The 20,893-nt window shown below is 40.7% G+C and overlaps 1 protein-coding gene across 1 annotated transcript in view; it reads right to left on the bottom strand.

The window, feature by feature from the left end:
- The window catches only part of LOC105569775, a 141,414-nt gene extending 126,945 nt beyond the window's left edge, over positions 1-14,469 (bottom strand). Inside the window, exons 1-2 of the mRNA XM_012026500.1 lie at positions 14,183-14,469; positions 13,169-13,844 (exon numbers count right to left, since the gene is read on the bottom strand). Coding sequence (XP_011881890.1) covers positions 13,169-13,844; positions 14,183-14,469 — 963 coding nt within the window. The remainder of the gene's footprint in view (positions 1-13,168; positions 13,845-14,182) is intronic.
- Positions 14,470-20,893: the final 6,424 nt, after the last annotated feature.

Below are 20,893 nucleotides of genomic sequence, written 5' to 3'. Positions count from 1 at the left end.
GCGTCGGTGCGAGAGTGATAATGCGGTGACATTGTATACGCGGCATCGCGTACGTCGTGATACAAACACGAAGCTCGCGCACTCGACGAGCAGTTACCAAATATTTAACGCTTCCCAGCATATTCGTAATATTTTCGTTTCTTTCTTTCTAATACACGCGATACACATTACGTCCATTCTCGCGTTACACGTAATGCTTATTTGAAAAAATACAGTTCACTTTCACTTCGATCAAGAATTAGTTGCAATTTTGTCAGAGATTTCACATCTCGCGTGATTTTAATAAATTACGAATTATATAATAAATTAAGGTGCTGTGTGCAAACTTAAGAAAATAAAATCAAACCGTCGTGAGGAGGGTGGATTTTCTGATTTATTAGAATTGCAATCTTGCGCTTTCCAGAATATAAAAATTTGAAAAGAAATAATAGTAAAACCGCTTCCATTTTCCAATAAATTTTAATTCGTTAAATTTAAATTCATTGTTAAATTTACTAATTCTTCTCAATGATTAATTCCGATAACTAATTATTTGAATATTTAATAAAACAAATAATTAAAAAGTTTCTACACAGATGAGTGTCCATTAGTAATCAAATTATCATTGCTCCAGCGCACATAAGAAACCAAAAGACAAAATCAGCTGAGCGATAGAAATTGATACCACTTCGGCCGCGAAAATTAATAATGGATAATAAATCGGCACGCATATGAATTATGATTGCCGATACGTGTACATATTAGTGTGTACGATTCTAATTAATATGCAGCATGCGCTATTCAAATATTGTACGGTGAAACCTTCACATATCCGCGACATTAATCAATTCAAAGCAGATAGTAATAATAAGCGTACGAGTAATATTTATGAATAACAATAACGAATAACTATGTTAATTATTGGTAATACAATCGCCGCGCTATTTAGCAGTCTTCGGATCTAATTCCGGCCAGCGGAGCATCGTTGATAATCGAAATTTACCTCGATTCAAAAAGAAAAGCCGATACAACGTGCAGCATAATTCGCGCGCCCACAACTTCGCAATTACCGAGATCAATTGCGAGCCGGCGCGGTGCTCAATTGATCTAAATGCGAATACGCATCCGTGCACCCTTTATCAGATCGGACTGAACGCGAGAGATGCGCGGTCCATGCCAATCAACGTTTTCATCCGCGTTGTCAGTTGTCGTATCTTGATCCGGCAGAATTCCGGGACATTCGGAAGCTCGAGGCCCCTGACAGCGCGATCAAACTTCCCGATAATCCGCGAATTTATTCGCTCGCCGAGAAATGGCCACTGCCGCTAAATCCACGGCTCTGCGCACTAGACTACGAATTGATAAATTAATAAAAAGCCCAGGGTGCTCGAGATTAAACCGTTCGCGCCGTAAAACGTCAGGAGCGCCGCGATGCACCGTAATGATATAATTCGTTTATTTGTTATTCCCTTAAGCGAAAGTAAGGGATTTATAATTTAGAAAGTTAATGTAAAATCGGCAAAATATAATATAAACGTTTTGCTTAATTTTGTCGACAATTTGCAGCACCAAATACAAAGAACTACCGCACCGTCTTATCTACGGGCTCTGTTAACAAGGCGCCCATTAATTCGAGAGAGGGCTCGAGTAACGATAACACGTTATCGATGCACTCGGTGGGACATGCATGCACCGTCGGCGACTATGCGCGATCAGTCCTTTAACACAACAGGTGGTTCTGAGAACAGCGATTGATCGAAGGAACTAGTAATTAATGTAACGTATATATAACTTGCTTTATCTCCTACATGTCCTAAGTAATACATAAATCAGATACGTCGCCGTCCTGCCGCACACGCGTAAGCAACGCTTGAGTTTGGAACCTGTTCTATCCTCTCCCCTACTCCCCCTCTCTCTCTTATATGTAACATTTTTGACTCACCGAAAATAAAGGTACTTTTAATCAACCAGGTAAATTGAAAAATCACCTCAACACTCCCCGCAGTTTCGAAATGAAAATTATTTCATTCGAGACTGCTATTCTAAACTTCAAACATTTTTATGACACGTCAACAATGAATTTTTTTTTGTTTTAATATCCTGGCCGATATGAGAGAATAAAGCGCGTCATTCATATGGACGTGAATGCTGGAGCGTTCTATTAATTGGATTCTGAAAGTAAACGAATGAAACTTCTCGTATTTTAAAAGAGATCACTCGGCTAATATACGAAAACTGTGAAAACGATAATGCCAATAATAAACGCGTCGATCATTACGCACATTTTAATTAATGTTTTTCATCACTGTTGCATTATAAATTCTAAATTAAACATAGAGCTACTCATATCGGTCGATGGCATTCAATGCGGTATTCACGTTGCAGACCGAGTTGTAATAAAGTTCCTTCTTCTATATAGTTTGATATGTTCTCTTAGAAACCCGTAAAGCGCCCGTGAATGTCTTGCCGATATCGCACGGATACCGCAAAGACAACTGCGCGAAAAATCTTCGCGAGCACGTTGTAGAATGAAAGAGGTATGAAAAAGTAAAACGCTCCGAAAGAAATGTTCTTACGGGGACAATTTAAAAAAACGGCCGAGCGTAAAAATACACGAGTACGGTCGGGAATTAGCGATTCTTTATTTTTTAACTTTGCGGTGGATGCACTCCTGCCATCCGCGTTGTCGTTCAACGTCCACGGGAAAAACGGATTTCTCGCGGGAACATTATCATTTTAGTTGGCGGGGATTGCACCGGCAACGTGCCGATTATCGATTCGAGCCGCCCGCTCGTCAAGTAATCAAGAGTCAAGATCCGGCTGCACTTCTAGGATTCTGTCTGCACTTCGTTTTCCTTATTCCCCGGGGAGAAGGGGGAGAGGGCGGTCTTCCGGCGAGAAAACACCGCTAACGAAAGTAAATTCTCACGACCAATCACTTTTCGCCGGTGCGAAAGAGTGCCGACAGAAATTTTATCCACGAACTTCTGCCCCGTGTGGCCACATCGAAATTTCACGATAAATTTCAACGGTCTGAATTTTTTCGATTTTTTTTCAAAAAGGTCGTTTTCCTTTTCTAAAAAAGAGATGTTACCAGCGCGAATGTCGTTAATATCGAACGATTGAGGCCTCTTTTCCGCGATGCCGATTGATTTTCTCGAAGCGCGATGTGCTTTACTTCCCTTTTACGTACATTCATAGTAAATGAAGGTTTGCAATTTAGAAATACTAGAAATGACAGAACGCGCGCTTCGCGCACGCAGTTTGTGGTCGAGCATTGTATATTTTTAAGACTTTGCATACATGTAAAGAAGTAATTATATGCGCAACGCCAATTTAAATAAAAATTAATTCACTACTCACTGATACGATTTGCAACAGCAGAGTTGTACATCGTTAAATATATGTATATGCTAAACTGTAAAAATACAAATACGTATATTATTATTATAGAGTAATCATGTAAATTATTGTATTAAATACACTTTATATTTTATATTTTTTAAAATAAGTAATTATTAAGATAATTATAGAATACTCAGAAAAATTCTTCCTTTTAAATATAAACTCACAAAATTTTCTACGTATGATTTTGTCTCTAACACTTATTCATTTAAATAAATGACACAAAAACAGATAACAGATGCTTTATTTTGCACAAGTAGCAAATAATATAAAAATGTAAGACACTCACCTTACCATTTCTTCGCCTTTGCCCGATGCCTCTCGGGCCGCCTCCTCCTCTCAGATTTTCTTGTGGCACTCACACAACACTCACTCGCAAAGATCATCGATCGCGCGAAATTTCGGACACTCCCGTACGCGATGTGAAATACCGCGAAACTCACGAAATATTATTAACAAATGTCGCGTGACTTTCTATCATACAAATTACTCAAACTAACAACTTGTATTTTCGATTCGAAAGACTGGATAAATCACTAGATAATTAAAAGCGCGGTGCGTAAACGAGATGTAACCGCGACAAAGTACCACGGCTTACGTTCATATTTTAGATGAGTTGATCTCGTGAAATATCTATGTGAACGTTGATAAAGAGCCATCGCCTCAATATGCAATTCGTTTCTCATCACAAGTTGTAGAAACTTAATAATTAATCGCGGAACATTACTTGTCACTGATAAAGGTGTTCAGATCAATAGCGTTTTATCCATACTTTCTTCGCGATCGAGTCTTGGAAACCGATAACGGAAAAGAAATACCACGCACGGAGCGACTCTCGCCACTGCCTGCCGGCACGACGTTCGGCGAGCGAGTGATAGAGCGCGGCGACCTTCAGGTACACGAAAAACATCGTACGTCACCGCGCCGAGTGAAAAACAACAAAAAAACGTTAAGAATTCGTTGGCCTGCCTACGCAATGGAAAATTCCGTACTTAATATTCTACATTACTTTATTCCGTGACTGTTACTACGTTTTGCGTATCATTCTGCGGACTTATTGGTGTTGATTAAATTAACGATGAATTCTGTTCAATCGAGGAAATGTTTCGAAACAAAAATCGTTGTTACTTAAATTCTAATTACTATTAGAGATTTTTCATCAACGCAGATTTCACGAGACTAACTCATCTGTAGATGACAATTAGCTAATTGTAAAATATGAATGTAAACTGTGGTAATTTGTTGCGATGACATCTCGTTTACGCACCGCGCTTTTAAATTATCTGTCGATTTCGTACAATTTTATCCATTTTCGCCCGGAAAAGAGAAAGAAATTTGTGCGGCTCTGTCATTCTTTGCAACTTGAACACGCAGGAAGTAGAGAAAGTTGCTAATCGCGCGTTGTTACATTATGTAAATGTAATCGGAAATGATCTCGATTAACTATTGCAATTAAGAACAGCTATTTATCGCTGGAGGTTTCGTTCACATAATTCACTGCGGAGGATTAGATTGAATGATTGATTGATTTATCCATTTTTTAATTAAAAATCCAAGTTGTTAACTTGAGTAATTTGTATGATAGAAAGTCACGCGATATTTCTTAATAATATTTCGTGACTTTCGCGGTATTTCACATCACGTACGGGAGTGTTCGAAATTTTGCGCGATCGATGATTTTCGCGAGTGAGTGTTGTGTAAGACAAGAAGCAACAAGAAAATCTAAGAGGAGAAGGAGGCATCGAACAACAGCAGAGAAATCGTGATAAGTGTCTTACATTTTGATGTTATTTGCTACTTGTGCAAAATAAAGCATCTGTCATCTGCTTTTGTTTTATTTATTCAAATGATTCGAACGAGGATTCAAATAAGTGTTACAAAACGAAAGTATAAAATTTTGTGAGTTTATATTTAAAAGGAAGAATTTTTCTGAGTGTTCTATAATTATTTTAATAATTACCTATTTTGAAAAATATAAAATATATTTAATCAAATAATTTTGTACGTAATTATTCTATAATAATTATATACATATTTATATTTTTACAGTTTAACGTCTATAGTTAACAATGTACAACTCTGCTCTTGCGAATCGTATCAGTGAGTGATGAATTACTTTTTATTTTAAATTGACGTTGCGCATACAATTACTTCTTTGCATGTATGCAAATTCTTAAAAATATACAATGCTCGACAAACCACAAACTGCGAGCGTTCTGTAATTTCTATTTCAACTAAATAGATAATTGAATAATTGTACCGTTAATTTGTTGCGTATTTCAATTTTATTTTTTCTTCTACCTAAAGTCGTCGCGTTCTCTCATCAATGATTCTCGCACACGGATACCGAGACGTTTCTAGGATCAACTACCCTTGTGAAATTGCTGTTCAAAGGTAGACGGCTATCTCATTTTCAACGCCCGAGGAAAATTGGCATTCTCGCGTCACATTTCACATACATATTGCTCTCGTACATACGCAGCTTTAACGAGCCTGGTCGCAACACAACGCGATATTAGCATCGATTAACAAACGAGACTCAAAGTGTCCTGACTATGCGCTACACGCTCAACGCGGGCTTGCTTTTAATAAAGCAAGTACCGCTTTTAAAAACCTTTTCCCTCTCTCATTTCTTTCAAGTATCTGAGCAAAATATTATTTCACTTGACGTTGCAAGTTTCTCCAATAAAAAGTATCTCTGAAATAAAATAAATGCTATCGTTTCCTCTTTTTTTCCTTCAAAATTGTACACAATGTGAGGATATACATTCTTTATCGCCAAATATCTTTCCATTTTCAATCTCTCGCGTTAGGAAATTCCAAGAATAAAAAATTTCACCGGTTTTTCCGTTCCGCAGAAAAAAATGAGGAAAGACTGCAGAGATGACCGAATGCTAGGGAAGCCTAGACTTCCGCGTGCATTTAATGACTCTATCGGAAAACGTGGGGGTTTTAAAGCAAGAGAGGAACCATTTGTTCTCATTTGCGACAAATTCGCAGATCTTAGAAAAGAGTTGCGCGAGTGACGGCGACGACGACGACGACGATGACTGTAGATAAACGGCCGCAGCTCGCGACACTCCATTATGCAACGTAATGTCAGCAGATGCTGCATAATACAGCGACGGGAGGAAACAAGACGGAGATCGGAATAAGGAGGTAGGGCGATTATTAATTCATGCTTTATCGTTGCTTTCCGCTTCGGGATAGTAAAACGGAAAGAGAGAAAGAGACGGATGTTAGGTCGGTCGGCGGAGCTAAAGGAAAATCCGTCGTAATCGCGTGTTTCCGCCGTTTACAAAAGCCAGAAGCGGGGCGCGATTTTCAATGATAAATGGATTTTAATCAAACGCGTTCCGGAAGAAATAGTGCGCGCGTTACGGCTTCGCGCGCGATATGCATTAACGATGAACTTAATTAGGTCATCGCCATTCGTTCGCGAGCGACCGGGCCGATTTCATCGCCGAGATCTGCCCTTCGGGGGGAACCGATCTATCAGGGAATTTATCAGGACTGTCGGGATAACGAATCGAATCGCTGTCATCGGCAAGAGAAGAAACTGAGTCGTGCAAACGTGCTCGTTGCGACTTTTCTATAAAACACGCACGCCATCGAACATTTCCGTTAATAGAACACAACGAAAACGATTCGTTGTCGTCTTCGACGTCGACGTGGAAAAATGTCAACGAGTTCGTTTTCGCGAAGCCTATATGTGCGTTTCGTAGCGATAAGATAAGCGTTGAACTAGGCTACAGCTGATGCAATTTCTAACAGGCGAATGTAAGTCATCGCGGAGAAGAAGATCACTATTTTCGCCTCATAAATATATTGCAAATTACCTGCGAATTATTCATGAGAAGAACGTAAGCTCGCAGCGTCCTATTTTTCGCGTTGTGTTTTAAGATTCTTCAAAAAAAAATTAATCTTCCAGAAAACAAAAGTTTTTAGCATAAGCAAGCAAATTGGGAAAAGAGGCTTATTGGTAGCGCCAGCCTCCGCACTTTTCTATTTTACGATTCTAGTTTACCGTGCGGCTTGAAATATCTAAAAATGTAACGAGTTAGATTTATCAGGCAAAATATATACGTGAGATTAACATTATATACTGGCCATTTTCGAGAGAGTTTCGCAGAATTATTACTGGGAAAGCGCGCAATATCTTTCGCGGCGAGTGTTTGCGGACTATACATTCGCAGCTTTATCGCGACAGTATTTAAGGCAATATGTCATGCCGGCGAGAATCTTTCTGTCGAAAGGTTGGCGAACGTAGCTCGACTCGCGTAAATTAAGACATCTTTGACAAACGAGCACACGTCGGTGTGAAATATAGAGAATTAAAATAAAATTCGCACGATAATATGCGTCCCAGTGGAATTTAGCGAGCGATGGGAGCGTTAATTTCCGGCTTATAAAAGATCTCGCCGGCTTTGTTACGATAAAGCGCCATCAATCTGCTTCCTTCGTTGACATAGTTTGATTGATTCCTAAAATACTCATTCCAGAAGCGGGTTTGCGAGAATAGATAACTTCCAGCAATTGACTCGCGATCGAAAAATTCCGAACTCCGCGAATCAAGCTATCGTTTGACGGAATTCTTTTTAACAAACAATATTGCCTTGTCACAATTTGCTCTAGAAATAGGAAAATTTTTACACAATTTATTAACTGTATTACAAAGTGATACAGTTAATAAATCAACCAATGAGAGTTTAACACTCAACAATTATATCGTTATAGTCAAAAACGTTTAATTAATATTATAATAAAAAATAATCTTCTTCGGGATGCGAAGTTTTACTTGTTTAGAAATTTTCAAAATTATTAAAATGTATAAATATTTGCGTTTGTCTTCTGTAAGAAAACTAAATTTTCACTTTTCTTTTTGAGAGTACGCTTGATTAACTTATTACTAATCATCCGAAGTGTTTACGCGTCCTTTGCAAGTTAGCCTTTTCTTCTGTTATAAAAGAAAACGATTCTCTCGTCGAAAAGGAAAAAAAACCAGTGGTGTCGATAATCTCGCTTTGCTGGACCAATTATCGCGCTTTATCTGTGAGAAACGAGAGCTCAACCGAGCTCAGATCAAGACACACGTACCCAGGTATATTCCTCATTAAGCCGTCAAAGTAGCGAGCGTAATTACGGGAGTAAATCCCAGCTGGTGGTTATCCCGCCCGTATGCACGCTCATTAATCGGAGGATAATTACGTGCGGACCTCATCAAAGTCATCTTGCGAGCGGGCGCGCGACGTCTCTCAACTTTCGTGTCGCCGGGATAAATCGATTTATGCCGTTTCGCCAGTCGGCGCTCGGTGCTCTCTGCACTTGACACATGTATATCGCCGATTAAGGGATCATCTCCGCCAACTCGAACACGGCGGAGTTTAATTGGATCGTCTTGTGCCTGCGCTTGAGCACTAAGGGAGACGCGCGTGCGATTTACGCGACGAGAACGAGCCTCGCCTCGCGTATTGCAAATTACATTGCGAGCTCCGAATCTTCGCTTCGGCTCGCCTTTAAGTGCCGACAAAGCCGAGGGGAGGGAAACATAGTCGGGAGAGAATTTCGACTCGATTGCGGGATGACAATAGCGACATTGAAATTCCTCGGAACTGCCTTTCTTAATTATGTCTTATCATTTTCATTATTTAGTACTGTAGTTAATTGCGTATGTAATAACGAATAGAAAATTACGATTAGAGAATTACGGTAAACGTTTTGCGACGTTTTAAGTGTCCTCCGTGATCTTCCTTGAGAAGAAATCAAGCTTCCAAGGTGTCGTATAACGATTTAATTACAAAATAACGTATGTATGTCGCATATTTAAATTGATTAAAAACTTTACCGCTACTCCCCATTTTTCTCCCCATTTTTCTCTTCTCTGCTATATAACCAAAGTGTCTGTGTAACAGGCATAAAGAGGAACTTTGAGAACATTTTATAGTTCGTCGCGGCGGCCGACCATGTTAATTACGCGTCGAAAAGCGCCGCTTGAAGACTGTCGCGTCGCGCAGCTTCCGCGGCAAAAAGTAAAAGCGTCTAAGTGAAAGAAGTTAACGGTCGGTATATCGAGGTGCGCGCACGAGACTCCATTGACTCTAATTGGATCGTTCCTCTTGCCCGGTTGCAGTACACGTGAAAATCTGGTAGCAACGCGCGCATGTTGATATACCCTCTACCCGATGCGCAAATATAGACGAGTCGGCTTCTCTTTGCGTTTATTCGCGAGACGCAAAGCTCCAGGATGACACACAGAGCGGGACGACTAATTAAGCAGAGCGGCTCAAAGAGTGGCGAGGCGGAAAGAGAATCTTTGTGCGAGGTATCTTGTCAAAAAGGAGTATCAGATATAACGCGCGCGCGCGTCAACCTACGAATTTCTTTACGCGTATCCATATTTCTTACACACCCGATAACGCGAGGCTAATTGAAATTTTATTAAAGTTGGAAATTCAGCTTCACATTTTCATGTCAAGTGAAAATGGCACGCCTCGCGAAGCAAGTTCGCTTCCTCCTTCCTTTGCCATCTTGTGCATATTATTCCCCAGGACACAGAACTTTCAATCTCCAAACAAAAAGTTGGCTGTAACAAATTCCGTTACCCGAATCAATTACGTGCCCCAACTTAGCGGCGGTACTTTCTGGAGCGAGGAAATTAATGATGCATCCCGACGGTCGGAATTATCTGGCGTGGGGAAACGACCGCGAATCGCGTGACCCACGGGTGATAAAACTCTTTCATTTTGGGGGAGAATCGTGGACGACGATGAAAAAGAGATGAACCGCGATATCCGGCTCTAATATCCCGAAGTAGAATGGCGCTTTTATGTCCCGCATCATCGTACATCGTTTGCCGGACAGATTTCAGGCCTGGTTTCGTTGCCTGCAAGCGATGTTGCATACGAGGACGTACACGGGGGACAACAGACATCCAGCCAGCTTGACGAGAGTCATTCTTTCGTTCATCACACTCCGAAATGAACATCCGCCCCGTCACTTTGTCCCACGTGACGCACCGCGTGAAACAATGGTTATTTCCGCACACACCGAAAGGAGCGACATAAATGTCATCGTGTCATTTTATCGAGGCAACCATTACCTTTGATAAACTCACCGATATTATTTACAATGTATTTCTACGATGTATCTCGCGATGTTACACTATTAATTTTATTGCACAAGAATATTGTACTGATATTATTTTCCTTATTATTTACTAATTATACTATTATTATCCTGCAATTGTATTGCAGGATTTAACTATATCATAATCATGACGAATATTCTTACTCGCACGCCCCCTTTTTCTTGAAGCTGTTAAACAAAAACTTTACACCGTTTGTTCGCGTAATAAAAATATTAAAATAAATGGAGATGACTCATTAAGTCAAATTTTTTAATTAAAGTCCAATTTATATTCCATCTTCTTTTTATCCTACAAGCTTAATTCATGCACGTTGCAACCCGGGATAATATCGATGCAATTATGCGAGTCGACTCTCATTATTGAAAGAAGGTAAATGCATATTAGGAAACGTGTTGCATCGGACAGACGCGCGATGGGGATATTGTGCGTGATACATAGTGAGATATGAATGGTAATGCGTACACGCGTGGTAAACTAGGCACGGGCGTTTAGACTAGCAAGAATTTAGCTTTCGACGATTTATACGTATGTATATGTACGTATAATAAATTCATATTTATCCAGCCCCCCTACCGATCATGCAAAATGCATGCTTGCAAAGCCGGTATCGTACATATTACAACGAAATATTTATTAATACAAGTCGCTATAATATGTGGAGGTTAAAAGCGGTTAAAACTTTATGATCCGCCCGAAAAACGATCGATTATATTTTACATATTTTCTGACAAACAAAAAATATGAACTCTCTATTTGGATGATATCGTTTCACGATGTGAGATCTCGAAATTCGCTCGTTTAATTAATTTAATCGATTATGTATAATTGATTCATGTAATTGAGATTAAATGGAAAGCATAGGCCCCGCGAAAGAGAGCATTCGTGGATAATAGCACTAATAGACTATTCTTCGTAAAGTCGACTGCGCGAATTATAAACCAGTGACCAAGTGAATTATAAGCCCCGTATTAAAACGTCAAAGATTTATGCTCGGTGATATAACCGCGTCTTTCGCGCGTTAGCGCGTACACAAAAGATGTCGTCCGTAAAACTTTCGCCGTATTGTATGCGTGTGCTCGCGAAAAGAGCCAGACTTAAAATTTTTACCGTCCAGCTCTCGACAATTTCTCGAGATTCAGCAAGCGCACTCGAGTTTCTGCAGGCAACGCGCGCTATTTTAATAGTTTCTGTCAACTTATTGTTAGTTACACGCCGCGCGGACGGACATGCCGCTTTCGTGTTTCGTTTATGTTTTATTTGCAGAATTTTATTTATCCAATCTCAGGAAAGAGACGTCAACAACGTACCGACCGTCGTTCTCCAGCAAACAACGAAATCAACGAATCTATGTAACGTTACATACGATAAAGTATAACTGTATGTGCCAAATTAATTGAACTATATGAAAATCGGAAGATTTTATATTAAACTTTGAACAAACGCTTGGTATTATCAAAGAAAGGGAATATGAATTCGAAAACTAATAGTTTTTTAATAGTCAAATACTTTCTGGATATAAATTCAGCAATTTCTTGTAATTCGATAATAAATATGTGAAAGATACCATTTTCTAGAAATTTTCTTTAACTAGGTAACTCTTATCTTTGTAGAAACATACCATTATCTTTGTAGAGATATACAACGTTTGAAATAGAGAATATATTATGACTTCGCTGATTTTATTTAGGAGATGCGATATGTCATTGTCGAATCCGCTTTTGCTCTAGTTTCGAGCGTGGGTCTCGCGTGACTCATTCCAAGATATATATTCAATTGTCGCGAAAAATTGCCGGAGGAAGAGGTCGGGTGAGGAAAGTCGGTAATCCGTCTTAAAGGGTACACAAACCCGCGAGTTATTGCGACACCGCGATAAATTCAGTTTACAGATCCGGGGGTCGCGTCAAAGTCTTCGTCGCGGCGGAAAGAAAACTACGAGCGGGTTTTCGCGGTCAGGCTGCGCGAGGTAATCCAAATTCAGGCGCGATAAGTCAATCCCTGCCCGCGATGTGGAAGCGAAGGAGAAAGGGTTGAGAGCTCGGCCGCCCACTTTGGTCGAGGACGTTTCCTCGGGTGCCCGGGGCCATTACGATAATCAACGGTTAGGGACTGCGTGCCGAGTACAGTGGGTCGTAATTTTGTACTCTTTCCTACCGATGGTGCATTTTTAGGAACCGCCTGGGAACATTATCCGTACAACAGGGCGAAAGGTAGCAGAGCTACCTTGGTGAAAAAACGTTGGATACGTAAACGCCGAACGTTATTAAATGCAGGCTTTTGGCAAGCACTTGGTGACGCAATTGCAGCAATAATAACTGTAATAAGTGACTTTAACGTGCGAGTATAATGGTTCTAAGAATATTTCAGAGTCGTAATTTTTGTTTGAAAAGAAAAGACGCTCTGCCTGATATATTTGCAGCCCTGTATGAGAAGCTATCTCAATTAATTTAACCTCAATGTAGAGATGATATTTAAGAGATTGTTCGCATAAGTTATTATAGAAATTTGATGTACGTAATTTTAGCGTGTGCACACAGTGTTTCGAAGACACTGGCCGTTCTTAAAAATATTTAGCTCAACGTTGAAGGTGCATTAAATGATTAGCGCGAGACACGACAACGACACGACACCAAGACTCACCAAGAACTCGCCACTGCCGAGGCTCTGCTGAGATCCATCCGGTGTAACGGCGAGATCCGCGACGATCGACGTGGAGAAGCTTCTGCGTGCTTGATGGTGGCACTTGTGCGGGCCGAGATTCCTCTGCGTAGCGTAGCCGGAAACTACAGCGCTCTCGTTTAGCTTGGACGTCCAGATCTCCTGCTCGCGTTGCGGCGACTGACTGATCGTGCGGTGCTTGGTGAACCTGGAGATACGCTCGGTCTTCACCCAGTCGTGGTTCGGACGAGGCTGCCGCGTGATCGTCTGCAGCGACTTCATGGCGTTGAAGCGCGAGAAACCGTCTTCCATCGCGGCCGCCCAGAGGTGATCCGGTAGATCCCTGGAGCCACAATGCGTCTCCACGGATTGCCGGTCCGAAGATGAGCCCAGGCCGGAAGTGGTCGGCGTGGTTGGGTAGAATCTTCGATAGGTGTCCTTGGAATCCTCGATATCCGTGGAGTAGAAATCGCCGTCGCGCGACTCCAATGAGCGATTGTTCTCGTGTAGGTTCAGGGACGAGCCGATGCCAGTCGAGGTGGTCGAGGTGCGGCAGAATCGCCGCTCGTTCGCCGACGTCCATATCTCATCCGTGATCGAGGAACCGATCCCCGTGGAGGTCGTAGGCGTTCTGCGCGAACGAGCCTTTCTATAGTCGCTATCGTTCGAATGTAGCAAAATATTCGGGGGACTTTGTATCCTCAACAACGGTAAACATGCTCGAAACGAAAAGAAATGTATCGATAACGAAATAGTCTTCTCTTGAAGAGAGTTTAATTCGAGTTTGAAATTATAATAAATTGTGCTTTTCTGTCCGAGAAAAAAACGCAAAGCAAATTGATTGCAATTAGTACGAAGCTGTATAGTAAGCGCATGATATTTCGCGGCATTCGCTAACCTACAAAATTAATCAAGCTCCCTTGCTGCGATTATGTTAAAAAGAACAACGGACAATTTAAAACTTGATTAATTCACTTCATAAATAACTGTATATACCTATGAGGGAAATTTCTCTCTCTCCAGAGCTCGTCGGGGTTCGCGGGGGATGTGTGGCTCGTAGAAGAGGACGCGGCGAGAGTGGTATGTTGATTCGCGTAGGAGCATCTCTGCGGAAACCCCATCCCCTCGTCCAGGCCGGCCGCCCAGAGCGATTCGAGGGGTAGGTCGTGGGCACCCACGGGGGTGTCGTCGGCGCCCTTGCCGCTTCCCGTTCCCGTTCCGTGTTTCCCCCCGCTCCCGACGGAGGGGAACACTCTCTCGGCACCCTGAAGGACGCAGCACATAATCGTGCCGCCTCCCTCGCTGCCCTCGACGCCACCACCCTCCTCCTCCGCCTCCGACCCCCTGGAACCGACGCTTTGCAGGCAACCTATTGTGACCGAGCTTTTGACCTGGTGCCAGGCCTCGACCCCTTTTTTTAGGAGGGGGTGACGACCCTCCCGGTGGTCGGTTCCTCTCCGGCTCCTTCTCCTCCGCTAGGCCCTCCAGGCCCGACCAGTTCTTCAAGGCCGGCCCTTCATCCCCCTCGCCTTTCTGTGCGTTTGCAAACGCTTCTTCGGTTGCTGGGTCTAATAGTCAACGAACCGCTGACGGTCGACGTAATGCACCAGCGTACGTCTTCCTTAGGTAGAAATTTGTTGAGAGGACTTGAGTACACTGAAAGTTGATTCCGCTGTTGTAGTTCGCAAACAGAGTAACGTAATGTCATCATTGCGGACTTCTCGTGAGGTTTGCGAAGGGATATGGAAAGATTGTGGAAAAGATTTACTGGAAATTGCGTAATATTCTGTAATAGATATTACGTGACTCCGAATCTCTCGGTAGCGTAGAATTTCGTATAAACACGTGACACGTCGTCGATACTTTCCCTCTAATTTTCCCTCGCCGGGCTTAGAGTTTCCGAAACATGGAAACTCACCAATTTCTCGTAACTGCATTTGGCATACCAATTATAGATATACTTCATTCGATTTTCTACGTGCCGTGTGTAAATGTAACTGTGTGCTCTAACACTGGCAATGTAATGGCACACATAAAGAAGTTTTTAAAAATTTAATTTAAAATTTACTTGAAATATTATTAAACTTTAAATACAAACTTTTTAGACTGTAAAAATTACAATTGTATTCATTCACTTTTTGGACTTTTATTGCAGCCATATGACGTCAATAAAATATACAATATATCTATAAAAATTTTTATATCTATGAAAATTCAATAAAATTCAAGAAAATTCAATAAAAAGTTTAAATAACAATTTTTGTTTCAAATTCAAGTTACTAAACTGCTCTGCACCGATGGTATAATACAATATTTCTTTCATTAAATTCGTTGCTAATTAATTACTTAAACGTTACAAAAGCTTACCGAAATATGTTATTAATAATATCAATTATTTAAGGTGGCATTAACCGACCAAAAATGGAAAAAATGGAAATTTATGTATATTATAGTCGTAAATATTATCTAGCGGTACGCGAAATTTCAGACCCGGTCGCCGATGAAATAAAATAAACAAAAAATATTAAACTTGTATTTTTAATATTCCAGTAAACACCAAGTAACAGTTACATAACATCAATGTTATAATTTCCTACTCAGCCGAATAAATGTATTATAACACCCGTGTTATAATTACATTTTCATTGTTAAGTAGGAAATTATAATAGTGATATTATGTAACTATTACTTGGTGTTCACTGGGATAGGAATTATGGGCCGATCGCTCGCGGAAGCACTTTGAGGGTTAATATTATTTTATAGAAAAAGTAGATCTTAACAAAAAACGAGATAAACGTAATAAATGTCACACGGATTCAAGTGTGCTATTAAGTATACGAGGTCACCGACCTCTGCAGGCAAATACTTATTAGTCGAGTCAAAAGAAACAATGTTTTGAGAAAATTCGACAGCTCTTCGAGACTTGACAATATCACATACTTTTAAATATGTTTTTAAATGTGCATATATAACCTAGCATTTCAATGCATTTGGTCAATAATGCATCAAGTGATATTTTTTATGAAAAAAGCCATATGAATTTATAAAAATTAAATGTGGCCCCACCAAACGAAGGCACGGAGATAGTCAACGATATTTATATCTCTGATCGAACAATCTATCATAACTTTATAAATTGCAGTAGCAAACTTTATGCAGCGTGGCAGATTATCGGGAACGTAGACGATGCGAAGTCAAAATTTAGTCTATTCCGCCTGTCATAGCTTCCGTGCAATTTTTTTTTTTTCATTCATTCGCGTCCTACGCGGCGCGACGTTAATTAGCTAATGAAGACTAACGAGAACGAGAAAGCTGCGGTGTGAAGTCTGGTCGAACCGCGTGCGAATACACACGCAGATCGATCCCGGGGGGAATCCATAAAGCTTTCGATGCCGAGGAAATTCGATGGAATGGCCATTATACTGCACGGGTAAATTGAAAGCCGCGTAATTCGTTATTTACCGACGCAGCTTTGTAATTGACCGGGGCACGGCGGACCCGATGATTTATCGCGATCGTCGGGACCCTTTTCGCCGGGACCGATCTGTCCCGCTCGTGTCGACTGTCCCCGACAGAGATTTACGAGCCATACGGCCGCTGAAACATATGGCGGTGACGATTCCGGATGATGTAGCCTCGCGTCTGAGAAAAAAAAACCCTGGCTTTTAAGAGTTCATTGAATTATCAAGATAATACGTCTCGTTGGGCAATTTGACTAAAAGAATTCGTCTGGGGTTTAATTTCACAAATCTTATTAAGATAAACTGCGGCAAACGTTGCGACGTTTCGCAGTAACGTAATTTCGTGCGTCAAATTCAGTCAATAGATCTCTCCCCTTTAATGTGATATTGCTAGTTAATGATAAATGAACCAATCACATTCTGATTTTACTTCAGGAATATTGCAACGGTAGCGTAATATTTGCGCAATCAAATTAGTATCTTGTTTACCCTTTAAACGTGCTAGTCTAACTCGCCAAATTAAACTCGACACGTTTTCCCAAAATTCCCGGCGCACCAGACGGAAATAGATTGGCGAATTACGGAGTTGCATATCATGCACGTTGATTGCATGAAGTTCGCATTAATTCGCGGCTGAACGCGTAGATACAACGAAAAGATATTAAATCTTAACCGCGAGCGAAAGATGACGTTTTTGCCATTTAAGAACTCCTTATCGAAAGGAGTCACAATTTCAGCTCAGCGCGGCGATGATAAGATTTGCGATAAAAATGTAATAAAATGCACGAGGAAATTTGTGATGCACGATGAAATCTCTGATATGAATCAATGATAAAATTTTTCGCAGCTCCGATACGACGCGACGCGACCTATTTTATTTAATCCTTCCATTCACGTACGTGTCGAATATGCGCGAGAGTCGCTCGCGATATAACTCTTTGCAAAAGAAGCTCTTCTTTAACGGATTTACTGACGGAAACCCGCGATGGATGCGAAACTTCGTCTGGACGAAAACGTGGCTGCCGCAGCAGCTTCGATGGAAATCTCTCAACGAATTTTCTTTCGCGTCTCTCTCTCTCAAGACCGGGTTCCTCGCTTCGCAATTTTCATATTTGAAAATGTAACAAAAGAAAATCCCCACCACTCCCTGTATCTCGAAAAAACCGACACACTTTTCAACGTATCCCTTCATTCGGAATATATTGTAAAATTCATCAGGTTGTGACCGTAGAATGTTCGATGTTAAAAGTATTCACACATGTTTCTGAATGAAATTTCTAAACTAAATTTTTTGTTCTCACACAAAAACTTCCTGAATATTAGCCAATACATGTAAACCTCTTTTGTTAAGATTTTGTCGTCGGTAAGTAATTACTTTAATTAAGAAATAATTTTAATAAATATGTTTCGAAAAAATGTAGTATCTACATATAACGGGCAAATTTTTATAAAAGTGTACAAATATTAATATTAAAACGTTATTTCAAGCCAATAAAAAATTGTTTTCTCAGAAAAGTAACAGAAATTAGTTTCCTGAATACATCGCTATTTACGTATTAAAAAGCACTTATGAGCAAGTACTGTAAATCACATACAAATATATTTTATTATTGAAAGAATTTGGAATGAGACGAGTCAAGGAAAGAATCTCTCTAATTTTTGCGGAAATGCTTTTAAATTCCGTTTGCGCGTGAACGAGCGCGACCGCGGCTTTCAGAATTAATAAGAAAAGTAATAATGAAAAAGATTCGAGTATCGCGCCAGCGAGAGGAACAAGAAAATAAGAGCCACTAAATATTTATAGAATACTTTACCGGCGCAAGACGATTCAACGCGATACGCGATGTGCTTGCAAAAAGGTGGATGCATAAATAAGCGGGCGTCTAAGAAGCCGATGTAACGTCCGACGAGGTGCGAACGAATATGCGGGCGGGTCGAGAGGATAAGAAAGAACACGTATTCCCTTCGAGTGGTTACGAAATGAGCATGATCCATCATTACGATGCATAATAACGCGGACAGCGGGCGCGCCACTAGAATAAACACGGAATTTAATATCGCCATGCTACTGCGATGCGCGCATGCAACATTACCGATATGAAATTTCCGCGCAGCACTGCGGAATTTCCGCGCACACGTAACCGTATGCAAATTACCACGTACGTGGAAAATGCTGTTACGCTCGCGATCGGCGTATCTCGATCTCGTTCGATTGGGTTAAAAAAAAAATTACGCGCAAAAAGACATCAAAGCGCCGAGCAGTACCCTCGTTAACCCACACGAACTGAATTACACATTAACAGTATCGCGAGAAGTACGTTATCGCGTCATTAACATCGATCGATATTTAAATAGAGTCATTTTTGCTGTAATAAAAGTGATATATGCATAAGTAAGTATGGATATTATCGAATGATACGTGCCTCGGAACGTATCATTGATAATGGGCGTTTTTTAATTTGAATGTAAGAAAAAAGGAATTTTAATGATCTACTTTCTTTGCAAATTAAACAGCGTCGTTTTCCTCACGTCACATTATCGTGCGAAACATAAATAATTTATAGCGGGACATACATTGTGCTTTAAAGGTAGTTCTCCAATACGGAATATCCTAGATGCGACTAGTATCCATAAAATATATTATGATTAAGTATGACAGTGCCGGTAAAAAGGAAAAATTATCTCCGGCCAATGCAGTATGCGAGAGTGAGAGAGAGAACACGAGGGGAAAAAAAACTTAAATTTACAAAGACGGTCGAAGGGAGACAGAGTGCACACCACGGTGAAGAATACGTTGAAGTATGGTCGCCATTAAATATTTATAAAATGGCTGTGAGTTATATAAGAGCAAAACGTATCGGGCGGGTCGCCTCCATGTATCTCGTAGCAGGCTCGCGCGTAAAACTATGATTTCCATTTAATATCTTCATGAATATACTGTCTCCCGTGCGCGCCGGGGAAAAGCGACAAAGCGACCAGGAAGAAAGAATGGCCGCGCATGCACTCCCGCGAATCCACCGGCTTTTATATGCCTTATTCTCGGGTGTATCGCCCGCGGGTACACGCGGGTACGTAATACACGCAACGTATTGCATTATTTTGACATCGTAAAACCGACGTCTAGACTCGCGAAACGGCGGACACTCGTAAAAGCAGGGCGATCTGCGGTGAAAAAAAATTATACTTAATGGAGGTGCAAGTGCCCCCTGGAAGCTGCATCGCAATTTCCGATTTGCGGGATAAATAAAAGTCGTACAAACTGTATAAAAATACGCCAAGTCTCGGATATATGGTAAATATATCGCGCATGTTTCGTCACTTTCAACTCGATATAAGTGAAAATACAGAGATATACTGAATTCATCATTGACGCCGTATCTATGTACGTAATTGCTATGTGAGGTGTTAAATAAAAAATTTTTCAACAGATACGAAAAAGACAAAAGGGTATCTAGACTTTCCGGAATTTTAACTTTGCATACAACGTTAATATATTATATTTTTACATTGAACAGTAGTAATTTTATATTACTTAATAGTGCAGAAAAGTCTCTTTAAGAAGAGACCTAAAACTTGAGCCAAGAAAAAGTGAAAAATGACATAAAGCAATTGATAAATTATCTATAAACTCAAGGGGTTGGTCACTGAGGTAATCTTTGTACACGGGCTAGGTAATTAATCTTGGGTAATCCAATATATTTGGGATAATTTTACATATTCTAACGTAATCTTGAGTAATCTGAGGTAATTTAAGGGTAATCCGTATAAAAAATAATCTTTGTACACTATAACCGCCAGTGACCAACCCCTCGTATAAACTTGATGGTGGCGAATGTATAAACGGATAATCGAAAAAAGAAAATGTAGTGAAAGACGGGAAAACGCGGGGTATACACCTGAAGCACGATGGCGAATCTAGCATGTTGTCAATGAAATTACGAGACGCGGAGCCTGCGATCGGCAGTACGTTTCATCTTCGCAGTCAATATCAACAGCGCTTCGCGTTTTCAATTTTGGCGGATTTGTTCGGCCCATTCTTTTTTTTCCCCCGCAGTGCCAGTCATTAATTGTCTGCAAAATATGATTGGTCTACTTGTGCCAGGGACAGGCGGCTTACCATAAAAAAAAAACGTCACTCACGATCGGTTTATGATCGACGCGGGAGAGCTCGCAACGAATATCGAGGATTTTTATTTATCGTTTATCTTGACAGCTTAATAATACGCATTTCATTCACGCGACGCCG

Source organism: Vollenhovia emeryi, unplaced genomic scaffold, assembly GCF_000949405.1.
Source record: "Vollenhovia emeryi isolate VEMERY1.0 unplaced genomic scaffold, V.emery_V1.0 DF939123.1, whole genome shotgun sequence".
NCBI classification, from domain to species: domain Eukaryota; kingdom Metazoa; phylum Arthropoda; class Insecta; order Hymenoptera; family Formicidae; genus Vollenhovia; species Vollenhovia emeryi.
This window is presented reverse-complemented; position numbering and strand designations above follow the sequence as displayed.